At 40.4% G+C, this 22,221-nt stretch overlaps 1 protein-coding gene across 1 annotated transcript in view; it reads left to right on the top strand.

Annotated features, from left to right (window-relative positions):
* Positions 1-6,129, top strand: part of PAAF1 (proteasomal ATPase associated factor 1) — a 41,010-nt gene extending 34,881 nt beyond the window's left edge. Inside the window, exons 11-12 of the mRNA XM_082843747.1 lie at positions 4,159-4,241; positions 5,649-6,129. Of these exons, the coding sequence (XP_082699873.1) occupies positions 4,159-4,241; positions 5,649-5,726 (161 nt within the window). The 3' untranslated portion in view covers positions 5,727-6,129. The remainder of the gene's footprint in view (positions 1-4,158; positions 4,242-5,648) is intronic.
* The last annotated feature ends 16,092 nt before the right edge of the window (positions 6,130-22,221 follow it).

The following is a 22,221-nucleotide window of genomic DNA, read 5'->3' as shown; positions in this document are numbered from 1 at the left end:
ACAAATAATAAATGCTGGAGAGGGTGTGGAGAAAAGGGAACCCTCCTACACTGTTGGTGGGAATGTAAATTGGTACAGCCACTATGGAGAACAGTATGGAGGTTCCTTAAAAAACTGAAAATAGGGCTTCCCTGGTGGCGCAGTGGTTGAGAGTCCGCCTGCCGATGCAGGGGACACGGGTTCGTGCCCCAGTCTGGGAAGATCCCACATGCCGCGGAGCGGATAGGCCCGTGAGCCGTGGCTGCTGAGCCTGCGCGTCCAGAGCCTGTGCTCCGCAACGGGAGAGGCCACAACAGTGCGAGGCCCGCGTACCGGAAAAAAAAAAAAAAAATAGAGTTACTGTATTATCCAGCAATCCCACTCCTGGGCATGTATCTAGAAAAGACAAAAACTCTAGTTCAAAAAGATACATGCACCCCAGTGTTCATAGCAGCACTATTTACAATAGCCAAGACGTAGAAACAACCCAAGTGCCCATCAACTGACGATTGGCTTAAGAAGATGTGGTGTGTATATATGTACAATGGAATATTGCTCAGTCATTAAGAAGAATGAAATATTGCCATTTGCAGCAACATGGATGGACCTAGAGAATATTATACTAAGTGAAGTAAGTCAGAGAAAGACAAATATATGACATCACTCATATGTGAAATCTAAAAAATAATACAAATGAATCTATATACAAAACAGAAACAGACTCACAGACATTGAAAACAACAATAGGCAACCGACAGTATCCAGATTTCCATAGTCATCTCTCTGATATAGGTCCCCTTCGTCCCTGTCAAAACTGGTGCCTTATTTCCCTAGCCCTTTGATGTCCAGACCATAGCGAAGAGTAATCAGGAAGAGATATGGGAACATATGTATATGTATAACTGATTCACTTTGTTATAAAGCAGAAACTAACACACCATTGTAAAGCAATTATACTCAAATAAAGATGTTAAAAAAAAAAGAGTAATCAGGAATCTGTACACCTAAGTTTTCTAGCTGTCTGCGCTCCCTCTCTCTCAATCTCTTTCTCCCACATGTCTGGGCATCAGTTAGTGATGCAGTGGTACTCTATATAAAACCTTAAAAAGAGTACAGCTGGCATAAGCTTGTGACAGCCTCCCTTGATGCTGCTGCCAGCACTCATGATCCTATTTTATTTTATTCCTTTTGCTGCCATACCACACTCTTCCCTTGAAATCTCTGCAGTGTGCCCTCCATCTCCATCCTTGTGTTCAAACTGCCCTCTTGAAGGCCACCAATCATGAGCCTCTTGCTAGATCCAGTGGCCTTTTATGTGTACCGTCCTCTCTTGTCCACTAGTCCCTAAGCTTCCTTGAGGACAGGTGGCACGTCTTCTTCGTCTCTGTAACCCCAGCTCTTGCACAGGACTGAAGAATCTCAGCAAATGTTTGTTGAATGAGTGAGTACATATGTTTCATCTTTCATGATTCTTAGTGGTAATGGATTCTGTTATGTTATTTCTTTCTTAAAACTGTGAGGTCTTTTGACTTTGGTGATACTAATTAATCTCCTGATCATTCTCTTTCTCCAGTTACTGCTCCTTTCCCTGATTTCCCTGGTACTGTGCCTAGCATGATTCATGGTTTACTGTAGGTTCTCTTAATTTTTTTGTTGACGTTGAATCCTTTTGCCCTTCCTAGTATTGTTGCCATCCCTAAACCAGAGATACTTCCTGGGTTCAGCCTTTGTCCTTCTACCTTTTCTTCTCCATGCTTCCTCAAGGACCAACTGTTGTCATGGTGTTAGCTGTTAATGATTGGAATCCATAGCTCTAGCCCTGATCTCCTACTTAGCCTTTATTTTATTGGGCAGTTGCATGATGTAGAAAAAGCATAGATTTTGGATGCAAACTGACAACCTAATCAATGAATTTATATCCTCACTCCATCACTTACTATTAGATTCAGCTCTATGAAATTCCTAATATATGGCCTTTTTTTTTTTGTTTTGCGGTATGTGGGCCTCTCACTGTTGTGGCCTCTCCCATTGTGGAGCGCAGGCTCAGCGGCCATGGCTCACGGGCCCAGCCGCTCAGCGGCATGTGGGATCCTCCCGGACCGGGGCACGAACCCGTGTCCCCTGCATTGGCAGGCGGACTCTCAACCACTGCACCACCAGGGAAGCCCTATATGGCCATTTTTGATTTATAAAAATGGCGGTTGTATATGGTTTAATCTAATAGTCCTATGACCTTTGTAAACCACTTCACTTTTCTAAGTCTCAGTTTACTTAGAGATAAAATAGGTACTCGACATAAAGTAGACATTCTATAAGTGACAGTTTCTTCTTACTCCTGTAACTACCCCTTGCCCTATAAGCCCTCCTAAAAAGTATTTCTTCTCATCATGATCCAGTGAAAAAGCACACACTCACAAAAAGTAGAATTATGCTATAGGGAAAGATATGTGGAAGTATCAAAGGAATAATAAGTGTTACAAGAGGTTGATGGGAGGAAGGTTTTACTATATGGGGTGGTTAGAATTGGCTTCCTAGAGGGAATGGGAATAGAGCTGGGGCTTATCAAGTAGATTTGTGTATAGAAACCTGAGTGCATAATAAGAGCTATGGTAATCAGACTTTCTTATCTCCCCTGTCAATATTTCTATATGTATCTCTAAAATATATACGAATTCTTTTTTGGAAAAGATTATTTTTAATAATAATAATGCAAGAAATGATAAATTCTTCCTGTATGCTGCTGGTTGCAGTATAGATTAACAGATAAATTAAAATTGATTAACAGGTAATTTGGAAAGCAGTTTTTCAGATTTCCAAAAAGTTTCAAATGGTTAATTAATATCTTTTGATTCTTTTCCAGGGTTCTATACAAAGTCATAATCTTAATATAGAAAGAAACCTTATGCATAAAGATATTCTTTTATGCAGTATGCTCTCAACCATGTAAAATAAAAATTTACACAGAAAAGGTTGGAAAAATACATTAAAATGTGAACAGTAATTATATTTAGTGGTAGATATGGATGATTTTTTTGCTTCTGTTTCTTTACTTTTATTTTTAATTTTTTTTCTTTTTGGCTGCACTGTTCAGCATATGGGATATTAGTTCCCCAAACAGGTATTGAACCTGTGCCCCCTGCATTGGGAGTGTGGAGTCTTAACCACTGGACCACCAGGGATGTCCCTGTTTCTTTATTTTTAAAGTTTTCTTCAGTGAGCACGTGCTACTTTTATATTAAATAAAACAGGAACAAAAAAGTCACCCATTCAGCAGTTCATAGATCATTCCAAGTTTCATTTGACCATACTCTTCTGAGAAAATTAAGTTTAAAAATTAGATATACTTTTATTTTCTTGGTATAACTTTTCTCCTTTGCCTGATTTATGTGGTCAAGTTTATAGATTGAAGAATAATTTGGGAGCGTAGTTGTTTTATATATATATATTTATTTATTTATGTATGTATGTATGTATGTATGTATGGCTGTGTTGGGTCTTTGTTGCTATGCGTGGGCTTTTTCTAGTTGTGGCGAGCGGGGCCTACTCTTTGTTGCGGTGCACGGGCTTCTCATTGCAGTGGCTTCTCGTTGCAAAGCACGGGCTCTAGGCGCACAGGCTTCAGTAGTTATGGCATGCGGACTCAGTAACTGTGGCTTGTGGGCTCTAGAGCGCAGGCTCAGTAGTTGTGGCGCGTGGGCTTAGTTGCTCCACAGCGTGTGGGATCTTTGCGGACCAGGGCTCAAACCCGTGTCCCTTGCATTGGCAGGCGGTTTCTTAACCACTGAGCCACCAGGGAAGTCCCGGGAGCATAGTTTTCTTAAAGAAAACATTTATACAGGCAAATTCCCTGTTAAAAATCATTGTCTAGTATAAGTTTGCAAATATATGTATAAGCCTACAGTTGCTTGCTCTGTGCCCTTAGCAGTTATTGCTAATCAAAGACAACTCTGAGCTTGCACTTGGCCTTCAGATCCTCTCAAGGCCAGCATTTTAGGCAGTCACTGTAGGTCCTCATATTTGGCCATAATGAGTCCTGTCTACCATTCTGTGTCTTAGGACAATCTTCTTTAGGCTAGTGATGTACAGAAATAAACTAAAATGTTGAGGGGTTTGTTTTTTTTTTTAACTTTGCATGCAGCTTTCTCTTCAGTTATCTTAAGTTTTCTTTCTGCCTTTTAGGTGATGGAAGCTGTTTCATTGTCCAGCAAGACTTAGACTATGTCATTGAGCTCACTGGGGCAGACTGTGACCCTGTGTACAAGGTACAGACCTGAGAGGAGACCAGGCCTGAGTGATTCTCACCTGGGACCTAGAGCTTTTGAGGGGACTGAATCCAGATACTTTGTGGTTATTAGGGGTAATACAATACTAAGGGGTGGGATAGGAAGAAATAATTTTGAGTCAGAAGTGACTTCATCACTTACTGGCTCTGGAAACTTAAAAAATCACTTTACCTCCTCAGTCTGTCAATTTGTCTGTAAAATGAGGATAACAGTGAGATAATGCATATGAAATTTCTTTGTATATTTTAAATATTCTGTAAACATTAGCTATTATTACTGTTGTTGTTGTTATTATTATTATTTAAGTTCAAGACTGATTTGGTTAGAGTGAAAAGAGAAAAATGAAAGGGGAAAGAATATTTGTTGACCAGACATTGTTCTAGACGTTTTTACATATACTATCTTATTTAATAGTTGTTATCATCCCTTGAGATATAATATTATTATTCCTATTTTTTCTTATAATTAAAAAAAGTTTTATAATTAATGCATACTTATAAAAATTCAAACAATACAGACTGGTACAGACTTCAAAGTCTGCTTTAAGACTTTTTTGGTTCCACTCTTTCCTGAAGTAACTAGCATTAATAGTTTGACATGTATCTTTTAAGACTGTTTTTGGAGAATTTGCACTTACATCTTTGTGTATTTATGTAAATAATATAGTTTTGTCTTTACTTTGTACATAATTGGGATCATTCTATATGTATTGCTCTATGACTTGGGTTATTTTACATGACATTTTGGAACTCTTTCCAGACAAATGAATATATAATAGATACATTTCATTTTTAAAAATTCCTGCATATTGTTCTGTCTTGTGAATTAACGTATCATTTTCGTTTTACACATGAAGAAATGGGCCCAGAGGGGTTGAGAAAGTTGCTCTAGGTCATGCAGCTACATGTTAGCAAACCTATGATTAAGCTAACTCCAGAAATCATGCCATTTCCATTAAATTAATGGTGCTTAGCCTTCTTTGAGTCTCAGACTACTTTGAGAATTTGATGAAATCCTCCTCAGAAAAAAAAAAAAAGGCACATTTTGAGAACTCCTTTGCATATAATTTTATGAGGTTCAAGGATACCCAGGCCTATCTATGGACCATCTGCTCCCCCAGTACACACTGTCTGCGCTAAACCATGCACAATGCTAGTGGGTTTGTTCTCCACTTGGCCACTTAGTTTCTCTGTTCTGTAGTCATGAGCCCCCTTGATTCTGGCCAGCTATTTTTTTTTAATATATATCATGGATGTAAGTCTTGTCTTTGGAGTCAATAAAGCTTCTCAGACTCATTTGTACTAGTAGGGGTCAATGACAAGGCTCTATTTTTTTGAAATGGAAGAATCCCGGGCTTCCTTTGAGCTATGAACTCTTGTGTTTCAGGTAGCCACATGGGAGAAGCAGATCTACACGTGTTGTCGAGATGGTCTTGTGCGACGCTATCAGCTCTCTGACCTCTGACCCCTTGGGAAGAGGAGTCCCAGTTAATGAAAAAGATTGACTCTGACCAGCAGTGAGCAGAAACATCATCAAGGACCATGGAAGGACAATGGGTGCCCTTTATTGTATTGGGTACCCTTTGGAAGAAACAAAATGTCAGCTGCATTGGCCCATGTGGAGCTATCATTCCATGACAGGACCCACTTTGAAGTGAGTAAGAAGCTCACATTTGTTCGCTGCATTTGTCCCAGCTTCTCCCTTAAACTCACCCCAGCAACATAGGACAAGGATATGGATGCTTATAGTTTGTCACACTGATTGTGTTAAATGTTTACAAGGACCGGAGGACTGAAGCCTGTTCTCTGGAGGAAATAAAGAAAATATGTTTGGAGGAGTCTGAATTTGAGAATCTTTGTTAAATACTCCTGCTCTAGCAAAATGTCAGTCACTGGTGATGGGATTCCCTTCTCAGGCACTTCCTGTTATCCTGGCTGTAGGGTAGGACTACTTGACAGTAGCAGTAAATGTCCCATACGCAACCTGGGAAAGATTCTTAGACAGGTAGGGTAACCAACCTTCCCAGTTTTCCTCGGACTGAGGGGTTTTCTGCTACATGCCTTCTGTCCCAGGCAAACTGATATGATTGGTCACCCTTAATACAGGTGATGAAGTGGAATCATATAATTGTAAAGGCAGCGGCTGTCAAAGTGTGGTCCCTTTGGACCGCATAACAGCTGTATCCGATCACCTGGGAACTTGTTAGAAATAGAAATTCTTGGAAACCACCGCCCCCCCCGCCCCCGACCCTTTCAGACTTAAATCAGAAATTCTATGGATGGGGCCCACAATCAGTATTTTAACAAGACTCCCAGGTGATTCTGATTCTTGAGACCTAGAGATAAAAATGGTGAAGGGCAATTTCGTCATAGATGGAACTCAGGGCTCAAGGGATGGCCGGGCTGGTCTATAGGAGATGAGGCTGGAGAGGTTGACAGGGTCCAAATAGTGAACGGCCTTGAATGCCAGGTAAGGAGCTTGAACTTCACTTGATTGGCTATGGGGAACCACAGAAGGGTTTTAAGCAAGGATACAACATGGTCACCTCTTTTTTTTCCTTAAACATAAAAATGGAATCATAATGTATGTATTCCATGGTTTATTTTCACTTAGTATCTCTGAGTGCTTTCCATCTTAGTACATTTAGACGTTCCTCAATTTTTTTTTTTTATTTATTTTTGGTTGCGCTGAGTCCTTGCCGCTGTGCATGGGCTCTCTCTAGTTGTAGCGAGCGGGGGCTACTCTTCATTGCGGTGTGTGTACTTCTCATTGCAGTGGCTTCTCTTATTGCAGAGCATAGGCTCTAGGCACGTGGCTTCGGTAGTTGTGGAACACGGGCTCTAGAGCACAGGCTCCATACTTGTGGCACATGGGCTTAGTTGCTCCATGGCATGTGGGATCTTCCCGGACCAGGGCTCGAACCCGTGTGCCCTGCATTGGCAGGGGGATTCTTAACCACTGCACCACCAGGGAAGTCCAGACCTTCCTCATTCTTTTTCTTTTTGAATTTTATTTTATTTATTTTTTTATACAGCAGGTTCTTATTAGTCATCAATTTTATTCACATCAGTGAATACATGTCAATCCCAATCGCCCAATTCAGCAGACCACCACGCCCACCCCCCACTGCTTTCCCCCCTTGGTGTCCATATGTTTGTTCTCTACATCTGTGTCTCAATTTCTGCCCTGCAAACCGGTTCATCTGTACCATTTTTCTGGGCTCCACATATATGCGTTAATATACGGTATTTGTTTTTCTCTTTCTGACTTACTTCACTCTGTATGGCAGTCTCTAGATCCATCCACGTCTCAACAAATGACCCGACTTCGTTGCTTTTTATGGCTGAGTAATATTCCATTGTATATATGTACCACATCTTCTTTATCCATTCGTCTGTCAGTGGGCATTTAGGTTGCTTCCATGACCTGGCTATTCTAAATAGTGCTGCAATGAACATTGGGTGCATGTGTCTTTTTGAATTATGGTTTTCTCTGGGTATATGCCCAGTAGTGGGATTGCTGGATCATATGGTAATTCTATTTTTAGTTTGTTAAGGAACCTCCATACTGTTCTCCATAGTGGCTGTATCAATTTACATTCCCACCAACAGTGCAAGAGGGTTCCCTTTTCTCCACACTCTCTCCAGCATTTGTTGTTTGTAGATTCTCTGCTGATGCCCATTCTAACTGGTGTGAGGTGATACCTCATTGTAGTTTTGATTTTCATTTCTCTAATAATTAGTGATGTTGAGCAGCTTTTCATGTGCTTCTTGGCCATCTGTATGTCTTCTTTGGAGAAATGTCTATTTAGGTCTTCTTCCCATTTTTGGATTGGGTTGTTTGTTTTTTTTAATATTGAGCTGCATGAGCTGTTTATATATTTTGGAGATTAATCCTTTGTCCATTGATTCGTTTGCAAATATTTTCTCCCATTCTGAGGGTTGTCTTTTCATCTTGTTTATGGTTTCCTTTGCTGTGCAAAAGCTTTGAAGTTTCATTAAGTGCCATTTGTTTATTTTTGTTTTTATTTCCATTACTCTAGGAGGTGGATCAAAAAAGATCTTGCTGTGTTTTATGTCAAAGAGTGTTCTTCCTATGTTTTCCTCTAAGAGTTTTATAGTGTCCGGTCTTATACTTAGGTCTCTAATCCATTTTGAGTTTATTTTTGTGTATGGTGTTAGGGAGTGTTCTAATTTCATTCTTTTACATGTAGCTGTCCAGTTTTCCCAGCAGTTATTGAAGAGACTGTCTTTTCTCCATTGTATATCCTTGCCTCCTTTGTCATAGATTAGTTGACCATAGGTGCATGGGTTTATCTCTGGTCTTTCTACCTTGTTCCATTGATCTATATTTCTGTTTTTGTGCCAGTACCGTATTGTCTTGATTACTGTAGCTTTGTAGTATAGTCTGAAGTCAGGGAGTCTGATTCCTCCAGCTCTGCTTTTTTCCCTCAAGACTGCTTTGGCTATTCGAGGTCTTTTGTGTCTCCATACAAATTTTAAGATTTTTTGTTCTGGTTCTCTAAAAAATGCCATTGGTAATTTGATAGGGATTGCATTGAATCTGTAGATTGCTTTGGGTAGTATAGTCATTTTCACAATATTGATTCTTCCAATCCAAGAACATGGTATATCTCTCCATCTGTTGGTATCATCTTTAATTTCTTTCATCAGTGTCTTATAGTTTTCTGCATACAGGTCTTTTGTCTCCCTAGGTAGGTTTATTCCTAGGTATTTTATTCTTTTTGTTGCAGTGGTAAATGGGAATGTTTCCCTAATTTCTCTTTCAGAGTTTTCATCATTAGTATATAGGAATGCAAGAGATTTCTGTGCATTCATTTTGTATCCTGCAACTTTACCAAATTTGTTGATTAGCTCTAGTAGTTTTCTGTTGGCATCTTTAGGATTCTCTATGTATAGTATCATGTCATCTGCAAACAGTGACAGTCTTACTTCTTCTTTTCCAATTTGTATTCCTTTTTCTTCTCTGATTGCCATGGCTAGGACTTCCAAAACTATGTTGAATAATAGTGGTGAGAGTGGACATCCTTGTCTTGTTCCTGATCTTAGAGGAAATGCTTTCAGTTTTTGACCATTGAGAATGATGTTTGCTGTGGGTTTGTCATATATGGCCTTTATTATGTTGAGGTAGGTTCCCTCTATGCCCACTTTCTGGAGAGTTTTTTATCATAAATGGTGTTGAATTTTGTCAAAAGCTTTTTCTACATCTATTGAGATGATCATATGGTTTTTATTCTTTGATTTGTTAATACGGTGTATCACATTGATTGATTTTCGTATATTGAAGAGTCCTTGCATCCCTGGGATAAACCCCACTTGATCATGGTGTATGATCCTTTTAATGTGTTGTTGGATTCTGTTTGCTCGTATTTTGTTGAGGATTTTTGCATCTATATTCATCAGTGGTATTGGTCTGTAATTTTCTTTTTTTCTACTATCTTTGTCTGGTTTTGGTATCAGGGTGATGGTGGCCTCATAGAATGAGTTTGGGAGTGTTCCTTCCTCTGCAATTTTTTGGTAGAGTTTGAGACCGATGGGTGTTAGCTCTTCTCTAAATGTTTGATAGAATTCACCTGTGAAGCCATCTGGTCCTGGACTTTTGTTTGTTGAAAGATTTCTAATCACAGTTTCAATTTCATTACTTGTGATTGATCTGTTCATATTTTCTATTTCTTCCTGGTTCACTCTTGGAAGTTTATACCTTTCTAAGAATTTGTCCATTTCTTCCAGGTTGTCCATTTTATTGGCATAGAGTTGGTTGTAGTAGTCTCTTAGGATGCTTTGTATTTCTGTGATGTCTGTTGTAACTTCTCCTTTTTCATTTCTGATTTTATTGATTGGAGTCCTCTCCCTCTTTTTCTTCATGAGTCAGGCTAATGGTTTATCAATTTTGTCTTCTCAAAGAACCAGCTTTTAGCTTTATTGATCTTTGCTATTGTTTTCTTTGTTTCTGTTGCATTTATTTCTGCTCTGATTTTTATGATTTCTTTCCTTGTGCTAATTTTGGGTTTTGTTTGTTCTTCTTTCTCTAGTTCCTTTAGGTGTAAGGTTAGATTGTTTATTTGAGATTTTTCTTATTTCTTGAGGTAGGCTTGTATAGCTATAAACTTCCCTCTTAGAACTACTTTTGCTGCATCCCACAGTCTTTGGATCATCGTGGTTTCATTGTCATTTGTCTTTAGGTGTTTTTTGATTTCCTCTTTGATTTCTTCAGTGATCTCTTGGTTATTTAGTAACATATTGTTTAGCCTCCATGTGTTTGTGTTTTTTACGTTTTTTTCCCTGTAATTCATTTCTAATCTCATAGCTTTGTGGTCAGAAAAGATGCTTGATATGATTTCAGTTTTCTTAAATTTACTGAGGCTTCATTTGTGACCCAAGATGTGATCTATCCTGGAGAAAGTTCTGTGTGCACTTGAGAAGAAAGTGTAATCTGCCGTTTTTGGATGGAATGTCCTATAAATATCAATTAAATCTATCTGGTCTCTTGTGTCATTTAAAGCTTTACTTTTTGGATGATCTGTCCGTTGGTGTAAGTGTGGTGTTAAAATCCCCACTATTATTGTGTTACTGTCAATTTCCTCTTTTATAGCTGTTAGCAGTTGCCTTATGTATTGAGGTGCTCCTATGTTGGGTTCATATATATTTATAATTGTTATATCTTCTTCTTGGATTGATCCCTTGATCATTATGTAGTGTCCTTCCTTGTCTCTTGTAATATTCTTTATTTTAAAGTTTATCTTATCTGATGTGAGTATTGCTACTCCAGCTTTCTTTTGATTTCCATTTGCGTGGAATATCTTTTTCCATCTCCTCACTTTCAGTCTGTATGTGTCCCTAGGTCTGAAGTGGGTCTCTTGTAGACAGCATGTATATGAGTCTTATTTTTGTATCCATTCAGCAAGCCTGTGTCTTTTGGTTGGAGCATTTAAACCATTCATGTTTAAGGTAATTATCGATATGTATGTTCCTATGACCATTTTCTTAATTGATTTGGGTTTGTTTTTGTGGGTCCTTTTCTTATCTTGTGTTTCCCACTTAGAGAAGTTCCTTTAGCATTTGTTGTAGAGCTGGTTTGGTGGTGCTGAATTCTCTTAGCTTTTGCTTGTCTGTAAAGCTTTTGATTTCTCCATCGAATCTGAATGAGATCCTTGTGGGGTAGAGTAATCGTGGTTGTAGGTTCTTCCCTTTCATCACTTTAAGTATATCATTCCACTCCCTTCTGGCTTGTAGAGTTTCTGCTGAGGAATCAGCTGTTGACCTTATGGGAGTTCCCTTGTATGTTATTTGTTGTTTTTCCCTGGCTGCTTTCAATAATTTTTCTTTGTCTTTAAGTTTTGCCAGTGTGATTACTACGAGTCTTGGCATGTTTCTCCTTGGGTTTATGCTGTATGGGACTCGCTGCGCTTCCTGGACTTGGGTGGCTATTTACTTTCCCATGTTAGGGAAGTTTTCGACTATAATCTCTTCAAATATTTTCTCGGGTCCTTTCTCTCTCTCTTCTCCTTCTGGGACCCCTGTAATGCGAATGTTGTTGCATTTAATGTTGTCCCATAGGTCTCTTAGGCTGTCTTCGTTTCTTTTCATTCTGTTTTCTTTATTCTGTTCCTCAGCAGTGAATTCCACCCTTCTGTCTTCCAGGTCACTTATCTGTTCTTCTGCCTTAGTTATTCTGCTATTGATTCCTTCTAGTGTAGTTTTCATTTCAGTTATTGTATTGGTCATCTCTGTTTGTTTGTTCTTTAATTCTTCTAGGTGTTTGTTAAACATTTCTTGCATCTTCTCGACCTTTGCCTCCATCCTTTTTCCGAGGTCCTGGATCATCTTCACTATCATTATTCTGAATTCTTTTTCTGGAAGGTTGCCTATCTCCACTTCATTTAGTTGTTTTTCTGGGGTTTTATCTTGTTCCTTCATGTGGTACATAGCCCTCTGCCTTTTCATCTTGTCTATCTTTCTTGAATGTGGTTTTTGTTCCACAGGCTGCAGGATTGTAGTTCTTCTTGCTTCTGCTGTCTGCCCTCTGGTGGATGAGGCTATCTGAGAGGCTTGTGCAAGTTTCCTGGTGGGAGGGACTGGTGGTGGGTAGAGCTGGCTGTTGCTCTGGTGGGCAGAGCTCAATCCCTCATTCTTTTTAATAATTTCCAAAGTTTGGACTTCCCTCATGGTACAGTGGTCAAGACTCTGCACTTCCACTGCAGGGGGCATGGGTTCGATCCCTGGTCGGGGAATTAAGATCCCACGTGCTGTGCGGCATGGTCATTCATTTCCAGAGTATGAATACCATATCAATTACATTATTAGAGAAAAGCAACCCTTGTGCTGGGCCATGTAGGCTGAGATCAGGATTTATTTAAAAGAAGAAGATAATTCCTAGCTGGGGTAATATTATGGTTTACAGAGTTCTTAAAGGCTGGTGGTAGGGAGTTCCCTGGTGGCCTAGTGTTGGGATTCCGGGCCTTTGGTGCTGTGGCCCAGGTTCAGTCCCTGGTCAGGGAACTGAGATCCTCTAAGCCACACAGCACAGCCAACAAAGAAAGGCTAGTGGTGAGACTCAACGAGATCTAGTGATTTGCCAAGGGTCATAGAGAGTAGGAAATTGAACACAGTTTATCTTAACTTTAAATCCCATATTTTCCTTCTGGTTTCTTTTGCCTAAACCAAATCGAAAATAAAATAGTATAATTCATTGAGTATCTACTGGGTATCTACTCTGTTCTAGGTACTGTATGTAAATATTTAATCCTCATAACACTCTTAAAAAGGAAATGGTATTATTCCTGTCTAAAGGATAAAGAGGGACTTTCCTGGTGGCACAGTGGTTAAGAATCCACCTACCAATGCAGGGGACACGGGTTCGAGCCCTGGTCTGGGAAGATCCCCCATGCTTCGGAGCAACGAAGCCTATGCACCACAACTACTGAGCCTGCACTCTAGAGCCCGTGGGCCACACTGCTTAGCCCGTGTGCCACAACTACTGAAGCCTGCGTGCCTAGAGCCCGTGCTCCACAACAAGAGAAGCCACCGCAATGAGAAGCCTGTGCGCCACAATGAAGAGTAGCCCCTGCTCTCCACAACTAAATTAAAAACTGAGGCTCAAGGAATTAAGTACCAGAGCCTTGATTTGGACCTTGCTCAGTCTGTCTCCAAGGCCCATGCTCCTTCCACTATACCATGTGGTCACAAGACCTCTGGGACTAGAGCAGTTTCATTCAAGGAGTGATTTGTGATAGGGTCAGGTAGACCCAAACGGACATATTCCAGAGCTCAGAAACATTGAATCCTAGGAGGTTCAGGTGGAACCTCTAAGAAGTCAGACTAACAAAAAAGGATGAGGAAGAATATAGCTAAGTTCACACAAGTATGTCTCTGAGTTCCCATTCCAGGACTCGTTCTTCTCCATTGCCATCATATTTACAAGCCCCTTTTCACAGGTCTCCAGAGTTGACATCCTGATTGTGATAGATGCAGTAACCCTTGACAGCTGTCCTGAAGTCCAGACCCAAACAGAAGGAGCAGAGGCTAGCTCTCAGGTACCCCAAAGCCTTATCTACTGTGAATGGAATAATCCCCAGTTTGCAGCAGACAAAGCTTTTTTTTCCTTTTGGGTTGAGGAATGCATTCTGGGTAAGGAAGGGTTGACAACCCCCATCTGCAGCACTGCAGGCCCAGGGAAGCTCTGTGCTAGACCTTGTTTCTTGGCTTTCAGATGCCCCCTTGTGACTTCTTGTGAGAAGTGCCTCTGTTTCTCAGTCCTGAGAAGTTGGCAGTGGCAGCAGCTATTGAGCATATACTGTGTGCCAGGCACAGTCCTCACAATAGTGTTGCAAAGCAAAGGTTTATTTTTCTTGAACAAGTCTCTTTGTGGATATATTTTATATATTTTTCTAATTTACTTTTTATTTTGAAATAATTTCAAACTTGCAGAAAAGCTGTAAGAATAGTTCAGAGGATTCCATTACATTCCCACCCAGATCTCCCAGTTGTTAACTTCTTATGTTTGCTTTATCATCCTCTCTCTCCCTCTTTCTTTATATATATATAGATATATTTTTTACACAGGTTATATATGCTGTATATAGTTTTTCTGAATCACTTGTGAGTAATACACAAATTTTATGTCCTCTTACCTTTAAATACTTCAGTATGCATTTGCTGAAATCAAGGACACTCCTGCATAACCACAGTACATCTGTCAAAACAAGGAAACCCGCATTGATACTATACTATCATCCAGTTTGCCAGCTCCATTCAAGTTTTGCTGGTTGTCCCAACAATGTCCTTTACAATCACTCTTTCCTTTGTGGTCCAGGGTCTAATGCAGGATCATACGTTGCATTTATTTGCCTTCTGTCTGGAGTACTTCCTCAGTATTTCCTTTTATAACCCTGATATTTTTGAAATGTAGGCCACTTTGGGTTTGTCTGATGTTTCCTCATGATTAGATTTAGGTTATGTATTTGGGCAAGAATACTCCCGATGTGATTCTCCATCCTAAGAGCATGGTATTGGGAGCCGCACAATGTCGATTTGTCTCATTACTGGTGATGTTAATCTTTTGTTTTGTTTTTTGAGATATAATTCACAAACCATAAAATTCACCCTTTTAAATTATGCAATTTGGTGGTTTTTAGTATATTCACAAGGTCGTGCAGCCATCACCACCAATGCCAGAACATGTCATCACCCCAGAAAGAAACCCCATATACTTCAACAGTCACTCCCCATGCCCCAGCCCTGGCAACCACTAATCAGATGACTCTCTGTCTCTGTGGATTTGCCTATTCTGGATGTTTTATATAAATGGAATATTATATGTGGCCTTTTGTGTCTGGCTTCTTTCACTTAGCATAAAGTTTTCAAGGTTCATCCATGTTGTAGCATGCATCAGTACGTCATTCTTTTTTGTTGTCAAGTAATAGCCCACTTGTGACGGTTAATTTTATTTGTCGGGCTTCCCTGGTGGCTCAGTGGTTCAGAATCCGCCTGCCAATGCAGGGAACACAGGTTCGAGCCCTGGTCTGGGAGGATCCCACATGCCGCGGAGCAACTAAGCCCGTGTGCCACAACTACTGGGCCTGCGCTCTAGAGCCCGCAAGCCACAACTACTGAGCCTGTGTGCCACAACTACTGAAGCTCGCGTGCCTAGAGCCCGTGCTCCACAGCAGGGGAAGACACTGCAATGAGAAGCCAGCGCACCGCAACCAAGAGCAGCCCCCACTCGCTGAAACTAGGGAAAGCCCACGTGCAGCAACGAAGACCCAATGCAGCCAAAAATAAATAAATTTATTAAAAAAAAATTTTATTTGTCAGTGTGACTGAGCTATGTTGCCCAGATATTTGGTCAAACATTCTGGATGTTTCTGTGTTTTTTGGATGACACTGACATTTAAATCAGTGGACTTTGAGTAAAGCAGATTACCTTCTATAATGTAAGGCCTCATCCAATCAGTTGAAGGCCTTAATAGAGAAAGACTGACCTCCCCCAAGCAAGAAGGAATTCTACCAAAGGATTGCCTTTGGACTCAAACTGCAACTGTTCCCTGGGTCTCCTGCTGTACCACAGGCCTACCCTGCAGATTTTGGACTCTTCAAGTCTCCATAATTGCATGAGCCAATTCCTTAAAATAAATCTCTACACACACACACAACACACACACACACACACACACACACACACACACACACACACACACACACACATCTTATTGTCTCTGTTTCCCTGGAGAACCCTAATACACCATTGTATGGATATACTACAGTTTTTTAATCCATTCATCAGATGATAGACATTTAGATTGTTTTCACTTTTTAGCTATTATGGATAATGCTGCTGTGAACATTCGTGTACAGGTTTTTTTGTGAACATATATTTTTAGTTCTATTGGGTATATACTTAACAGTGGAACTGCTTGGTCATATGGTAACTCTATGTTTAATGTTTTGAGAGACTGCCAACTATTTTCCAAAGTGGCTGCACCATTTTACATTCCCACCAGCAATGTATAAGTGTTCTGCTTTCTCCATGTCCTTGCCAATGCTTGTTTTTGTCCATCCTTTTTATTTTAGTCAGCCAGTGTTAACTCAGTTAAAATGGTATCTACCAGGTTTCTCCACAGCAAAGTTAATAAGTATTTTGGGGGGAGCTACTTTGAGAGTATATAAATATCCTATTCCTCATCAATCTTGTATGAACTAGTTTTAGCATTCTTTAATAATTTCTGTCTGAATCAGTTATTCCTATGATAATTGCCAAATGGTGATTTTCTAATTCCATTATTCTTTTTACATTTATAATCAGCATTCTACTGTAAGGAAGAACTTTCCCTTCTCCCTCATTTATACATTCATTCACTCATTCATTCGTCAGATATATTATTATAGATTACTCATGGATTCATCTTTTATTCTATGGATTATAATCCGTTATTACTATTATTTATTTTGCTATTTAGAGTGTCCCATTTGGGTCAATGGGAGCTCCTTCAAGCTGGATCCTGTATCCTTTTGACATGTTTCCATCATTCTTTGAGCACTTCCATATTCTCTGGTACAACAAGATATTCAAGCCTCAACTTATACTTTCCAGTCCCAGCCCTGGAATCAGTTGTTTGTCTAAATAGCCCTGGTTCCTTTTAGTGGAGAATAGTATTCAGAAACCAAAACCTGGGCAATAATATGCTCTTTACTAGTGGGGTATTATTGCTTCTTGGCCCTATCAGTAGATAGTACATATACACATCTCTCTTTCTGCATCCATCATTCTATATATATATTAAAAATCATGCATTCACACTGATGTCACCAATTCCAATCCAGCTCCACCTTTTACATATTTACCTCCTTTCTCCAACAATGAGAAGCTTCACTCTCATAATTCTTAGTATATTCACTTATTTGCTCAATACCTCTGTGAGTAACCAATCTTCCAGCCACACAGGCCATCTCCTCCCCTTTTACTATGGCCTTTGCACACCTGGTGTCCCTCAGATAGAGTCGCCTCCTTCCTCTCCATTCACCTCAGCCAGTCCCAGACTAAGCAAGGCCTTCCCCCAATCCTCTGAGTTTAATTTTTAACAACACTTTTTTCTGGCAATAAGAGTAAAATAGGTAATTCTCTGGCAGTCCAGTGGTTAGGATTCGGCACTTTCACTGCAGGGGGCCCGGGTTCGATCCCCGGTTGGGGAAGTAAGATCCTGCAAGCTGTGTGGCTAAAAAAAAAAAAAAAGAGAGAGAGTAAAACAAATGGCCAATACACAAGAAAAAATGTTCAATTTAAGTAATTAAATAAAAATGCAAATTAAATACATAAGAAAGCTCAGAAATGCAAAAAAATATAAAGAGTAATTCCATATTTTCACTTTATAACTAGGCAATTGTAGCTAAGAAATAACTGTTTTAAGGTCATAAAACTAGTAGCTAACAGATAGGATTTGGCTCTGAGTCTACTGCCTCAATGCTGAGGGAGCATCTTCTATGTGATGCGTGCTTTTGTATAGTTTTATTTAATATTTTCACACCAACCCTGTGGTGGAGTTCATGTTAATCCCATTTATTCAAGGAAACTTAGACTTGGGGCCATTAAGTAAACTTGCTTCAGGTCGCACAAATGGCATGTGAATACAGCAACATCAAGATATGGTCACTCTGGAATGGATAAAGAAGATGTGGTACATATATACAATGGAATATTACTCGCCATAAAAAGGAACGAAATTGGGTCATTTGTAGAGACGTGGATGGGAGACTGTCATACAGAGTGAAGTAGGTCAGAAAGAGAAAAACAAATATCGCATATATGTGTAATCTAGAAAAATGGTGAACCAGTTTGCAGGGCAGAAATAGAGACACAGATGTAGAGAACAAACGTATGGACACCAAGGGGGGAAAGTGGCGGGGCGGTGGTGGTGTTGGTGTGATGAATTGGGAGACTGGGATTGACATGCATACACTGATGTGTATAAAATGGATAACTAATAACCTGATGTATAAAAAAATAAAAGGTAGGCTCACTTTGACCAGTCAACTCACCCAAAACCTACACTTTACTTCTTAGCTTTTTAATTGATTTCTCTGTCCTTTGGCCCAACTCCAAAAGTGTGTTTACCACTTCCAGATATACCTAAATATACCTAAAATAGATCTTTTGCCTCAAGTAATATGAAAGATCTACTTTAAGGCAGGCCCTCCTCTGTGATAGTGTGGCTTCAGAGGACCCAGGGAAGTTCTTAAATATCTCAGTCATTAGTATCTGAAGTGCCATCAGGGAACTATCAAGATTTTCCATCCACAGTTAGAGATGAGGTTTAAAATGTAGCACCCCTCTTTTCCCTGTATGACTGATATCTGATCCTTTCTTAAGAATACATTTCCATTTGAGAGGAGTAAGAAGCTAAGTACTTAGAGAAGGTACTCCTGAGGAAGAAGGAGGAGGAGAGGAAGGGCTGTAGTGTGGCGTTGGCCCAGGGATCGACCAGTGGAACAATAATCCAGATACAAACCCATGCATATATGTAACATTTGTATATAACACAGCAGTCATACAGATTTGTGGGGAAACAATGGACTGTTGAATAAATGGTTCTGGGATAGTGGGATGTCTAAAAGAAAAAAACAATGCCTACCTGGCACCATAAACAGAAAAATAAGTTCTAGGTGGATTAAAGGTTTTAAAGTAAAATGGACTTTTGGGAGAATATGTAGGTGAAGATCTTTATGACCTTGTATAGGGAATATTTCTTAAACTAGACACAAAAAGATAACCAAAAAGGAACAGATTGATAAATTTGACCCCATTTAAAAAAATGGTAAAAAGACAAGCTCCAAGATGGAAGGGGTTTGTATTTTATATTATCAACAAAGAAACATAAAGAGTCACAAATCAATTTGTAAAAAAAGAATAGCCCAATAGAAAAATGGACAAAAGATGTAAATAGGCATTTCACAATGAGGAAAAATAATTGCAAATAAAAATGAAAAGACCTCCACCAAGAAATGCAAATTAAAATCCACAGTGGGATGCTATTTCACACCTATATTGGCAACCATTTGAAAATTTGACAACAAGAATTGGTGAGAATGTGGATCAAAAAGGAACTCTCACACACCGCTATTTTGCCATTGTAAATTAGAATCACCACATCAGAAAACTGTCTGATATTACCTTGCGGAGTTGACACACATGCCCAAATGTTCAGGATCAGCAGAGAATGCGATACAACCTCTGTGAAGACAAGTCACACCCACACAGCCACACACACACATGCACAAACACATACCGTTTGCATAAATGATACCATTTATATAAAGTTTAAAAATATGAAAAGGTAAATATGTTGTTTTGGATACATGCAGTGGTATGTGGAGCTGGCTGTGCCACCTTGGGAGAAATTGGCAAATGCTACAAATCAGAGCTATTTTTTTCCTTCTGGTGAGCCTGTTAAACATTTAGCAGTACACCATCAGATACATGCGTAGTAAAATGATAAAGAAACGCAAGAGAATAATAAACAGGTAGGGAGGGGCACACAGGGGCAGCAGTCCTTCAATAACAATTGTTCTAATGCTGCTATTTCTTGCATGTAAACTATTTCATAAGAAAAAAAAGAATGAGTAGGAGTTAGCTGGGCCAAGCAAGGGTTGGTGGTGGGTTTGGTGGGAAGGGTCTGGGTAGAGGTGGCAGCATAGGTGAATGGGAGAGAATGGTTAGCTGGGCATCTGCAAGTGCTGTAGTGAATTCTGACGAGCGGGTGAAGTGTGAGAAGTGAGAGCAGACAGGAGGGAGCAGATCACTGAGCACCTGTGTGCCAGGATAAACGGCTTGCATTAACTCTGGGCAGTGTTATGGAGCCCAAGCTCGCTCTGCTCACCACACGACAGGCCAATAAATGGGGAGACCAGTTGTTGGGGCAGGAATAATGACTTTAATTGGAAAGCCAGCAGACCGAGAAGATGGCAGACTAGTGTCTCAAAAAACCATCTTCCTCAGTACAAATTTGGGCTCCTTTTACACAGAGGAAGGGGAGAGTGGGGACCCACTGCGATGCCTACCAATGGTTGAGCGGGACTGCTATTGGTCGCGCTTGTCCTGCCCTTATTACAAGTGGAGTGAGGTCTCAGCAGGGTAGAGACAAGGTGGCAGGACAGTGAGGAAGTCGTGGTGACCTTGCTGAAAGATGAAAGCCCAAGCAAGGCCATGGCTAGGAGGAGGATGAGCAGAGGAGGAGCTCGAGAGACGTCTAGGAGGTAAAATGGTCTGAGCTTGGTGACTGGGTGCAGGATGTGAGTGGGAAACCACGCTGCTGCCCTCAAGGAGGTGGAGTGGAACTCCCCACTGTTTAAGGGTGGACTGTGAAATGACTTCCTTCGAAAGAGTACAATCCAGAAATGGGAAAATTAAAGTAACTTTACAGGGGAGAAATCTGACAAACACTACCTCAGCAGGTGAGCAAGGTCAGCTTTGACAGTGATAAGTCATGGTAATGGTACCTTTGACCTGATGGCATGAGGATGACACTTTACCTCTGTGGTCTTCCTTCCAAAGCACCCCAACCCCAGTCTAAATCATAAGAAAAACATCAAACAAATCCCAACTGAGAGACAGTCTACAAAATACCTGACCAGTACTCCTTAAACTGTCAAAGTCATCAAAAACATGGAAAGTTTGAGAAACAGCTGTAGCCAAGAGGAGCCTCAGGAGACATGACAACTAAGTTTATTTATATATTTTTTTTTTTTTGGCTGTGCCATGCGGCATGTGGGGTCTTAGTTCCCTGACCAGGGATCGAACCCACACCCTCTGCTTTGGGAGTGCGGAGTCTTAACCACTGGACGGCCAGGGAGATCTCCACAACTAAGTTTAATGTGATATCCTGGATCAGATCCTGGAAGAGGAAAAAACAAAACAACACAAAACAAAAAACGGCATTAGGGGCTTCCCTGGTGGCGCGGTGGTTAAGAATCTGCCTGCCAATGCAGGGAACACGAGCTTGCAAGGGACACGGGTTCGAGCCCTGGTCCGGGAAGATCCCACATGCCGCAGAGCATCTAAGCCCATGCGCCACTACTACTGAGGCCTGCGTGCCATAACACCTGAAGCCCGCACACCTAGAGCCCATGCTGCACAACAAGAGAAGCCACCTCAATGAGAAGCCCGCACACCGCAGCGAAGGGTAGCTCCCCCTTGCTCGCTACAACTAGAGAAAGCCCACGTGCAGCGGCAAAGACCCAACACAGCCAAAAATAAGTAAATTATTTAAAAAACCAAAACAAACAAAAGGCATTAGGGTAAAAACTAGGAAATCTGAATAAAGGATGGAGTTATGTTATAAATGAGGTACCGATATTGGGTATTATTTGTTATAAACGTACCATACTCATGTAACGTGTTAATGACAGGGGAAACCTGGTGTGGGGCATATGAGAGCTCTACTATCTTCACACCTTTTCTGAAAATCTAAAAGCATTCTAAAATAAAGATTTATTTTTTAAAAATAGCCAAATCTATTTGTCTGAAAACTTAATTAAAACCAATTGCTACTCTCCTTAAAAACTGTTTTCTTTTTTAAATTTTACTTATTTTTTCTGAATTTTATTTTATTTTTTTATACAGCAGGTTCTTATTATCTATTTTATGCATATTAGTGTGTGTATGTCAATCCCCATCTCCCAATTCATCCCACCACCACCACCCCGCCACTTCCCCCCCTTGGTGTCCATACGAAAAACTCTGTTTTCTGAGTTGAGTGATCCTTAGGCTCACAGAATCAGTCCCGGTTTTCTCAATCCCTCTTCTACGGGCACAGCTGAGAAGGCGGTTTGTTTAGGCAGGAAGGATTACAACTCCCAGAGTGCCCCTGTGCGGTTGTCAGGAGCAACCACGGAATGCAGACTAACAGCCGCTGGAGTCAGGACTATCCACCGACTGACAACCAGCCAGC

Source organism: Leucopleurus acutus (genome assembly GCF_964270905.1).
Source record: "Leucopleurus acutus genome assembly, chromosome: 8".
NCBI classification, from domain to species: domain Eukaryota; kingdom Metazoa; phylum Chordata; class Mammalia; order Artiodactyla; family Delphinidae; genus Leucopleurus; species Leucopleurus acutus.
The sequence above is the reverse complement of the archived record's forward strand: the minus strand, read 5'-3'. Positions and strand labels throughout refer to the sequence as shown.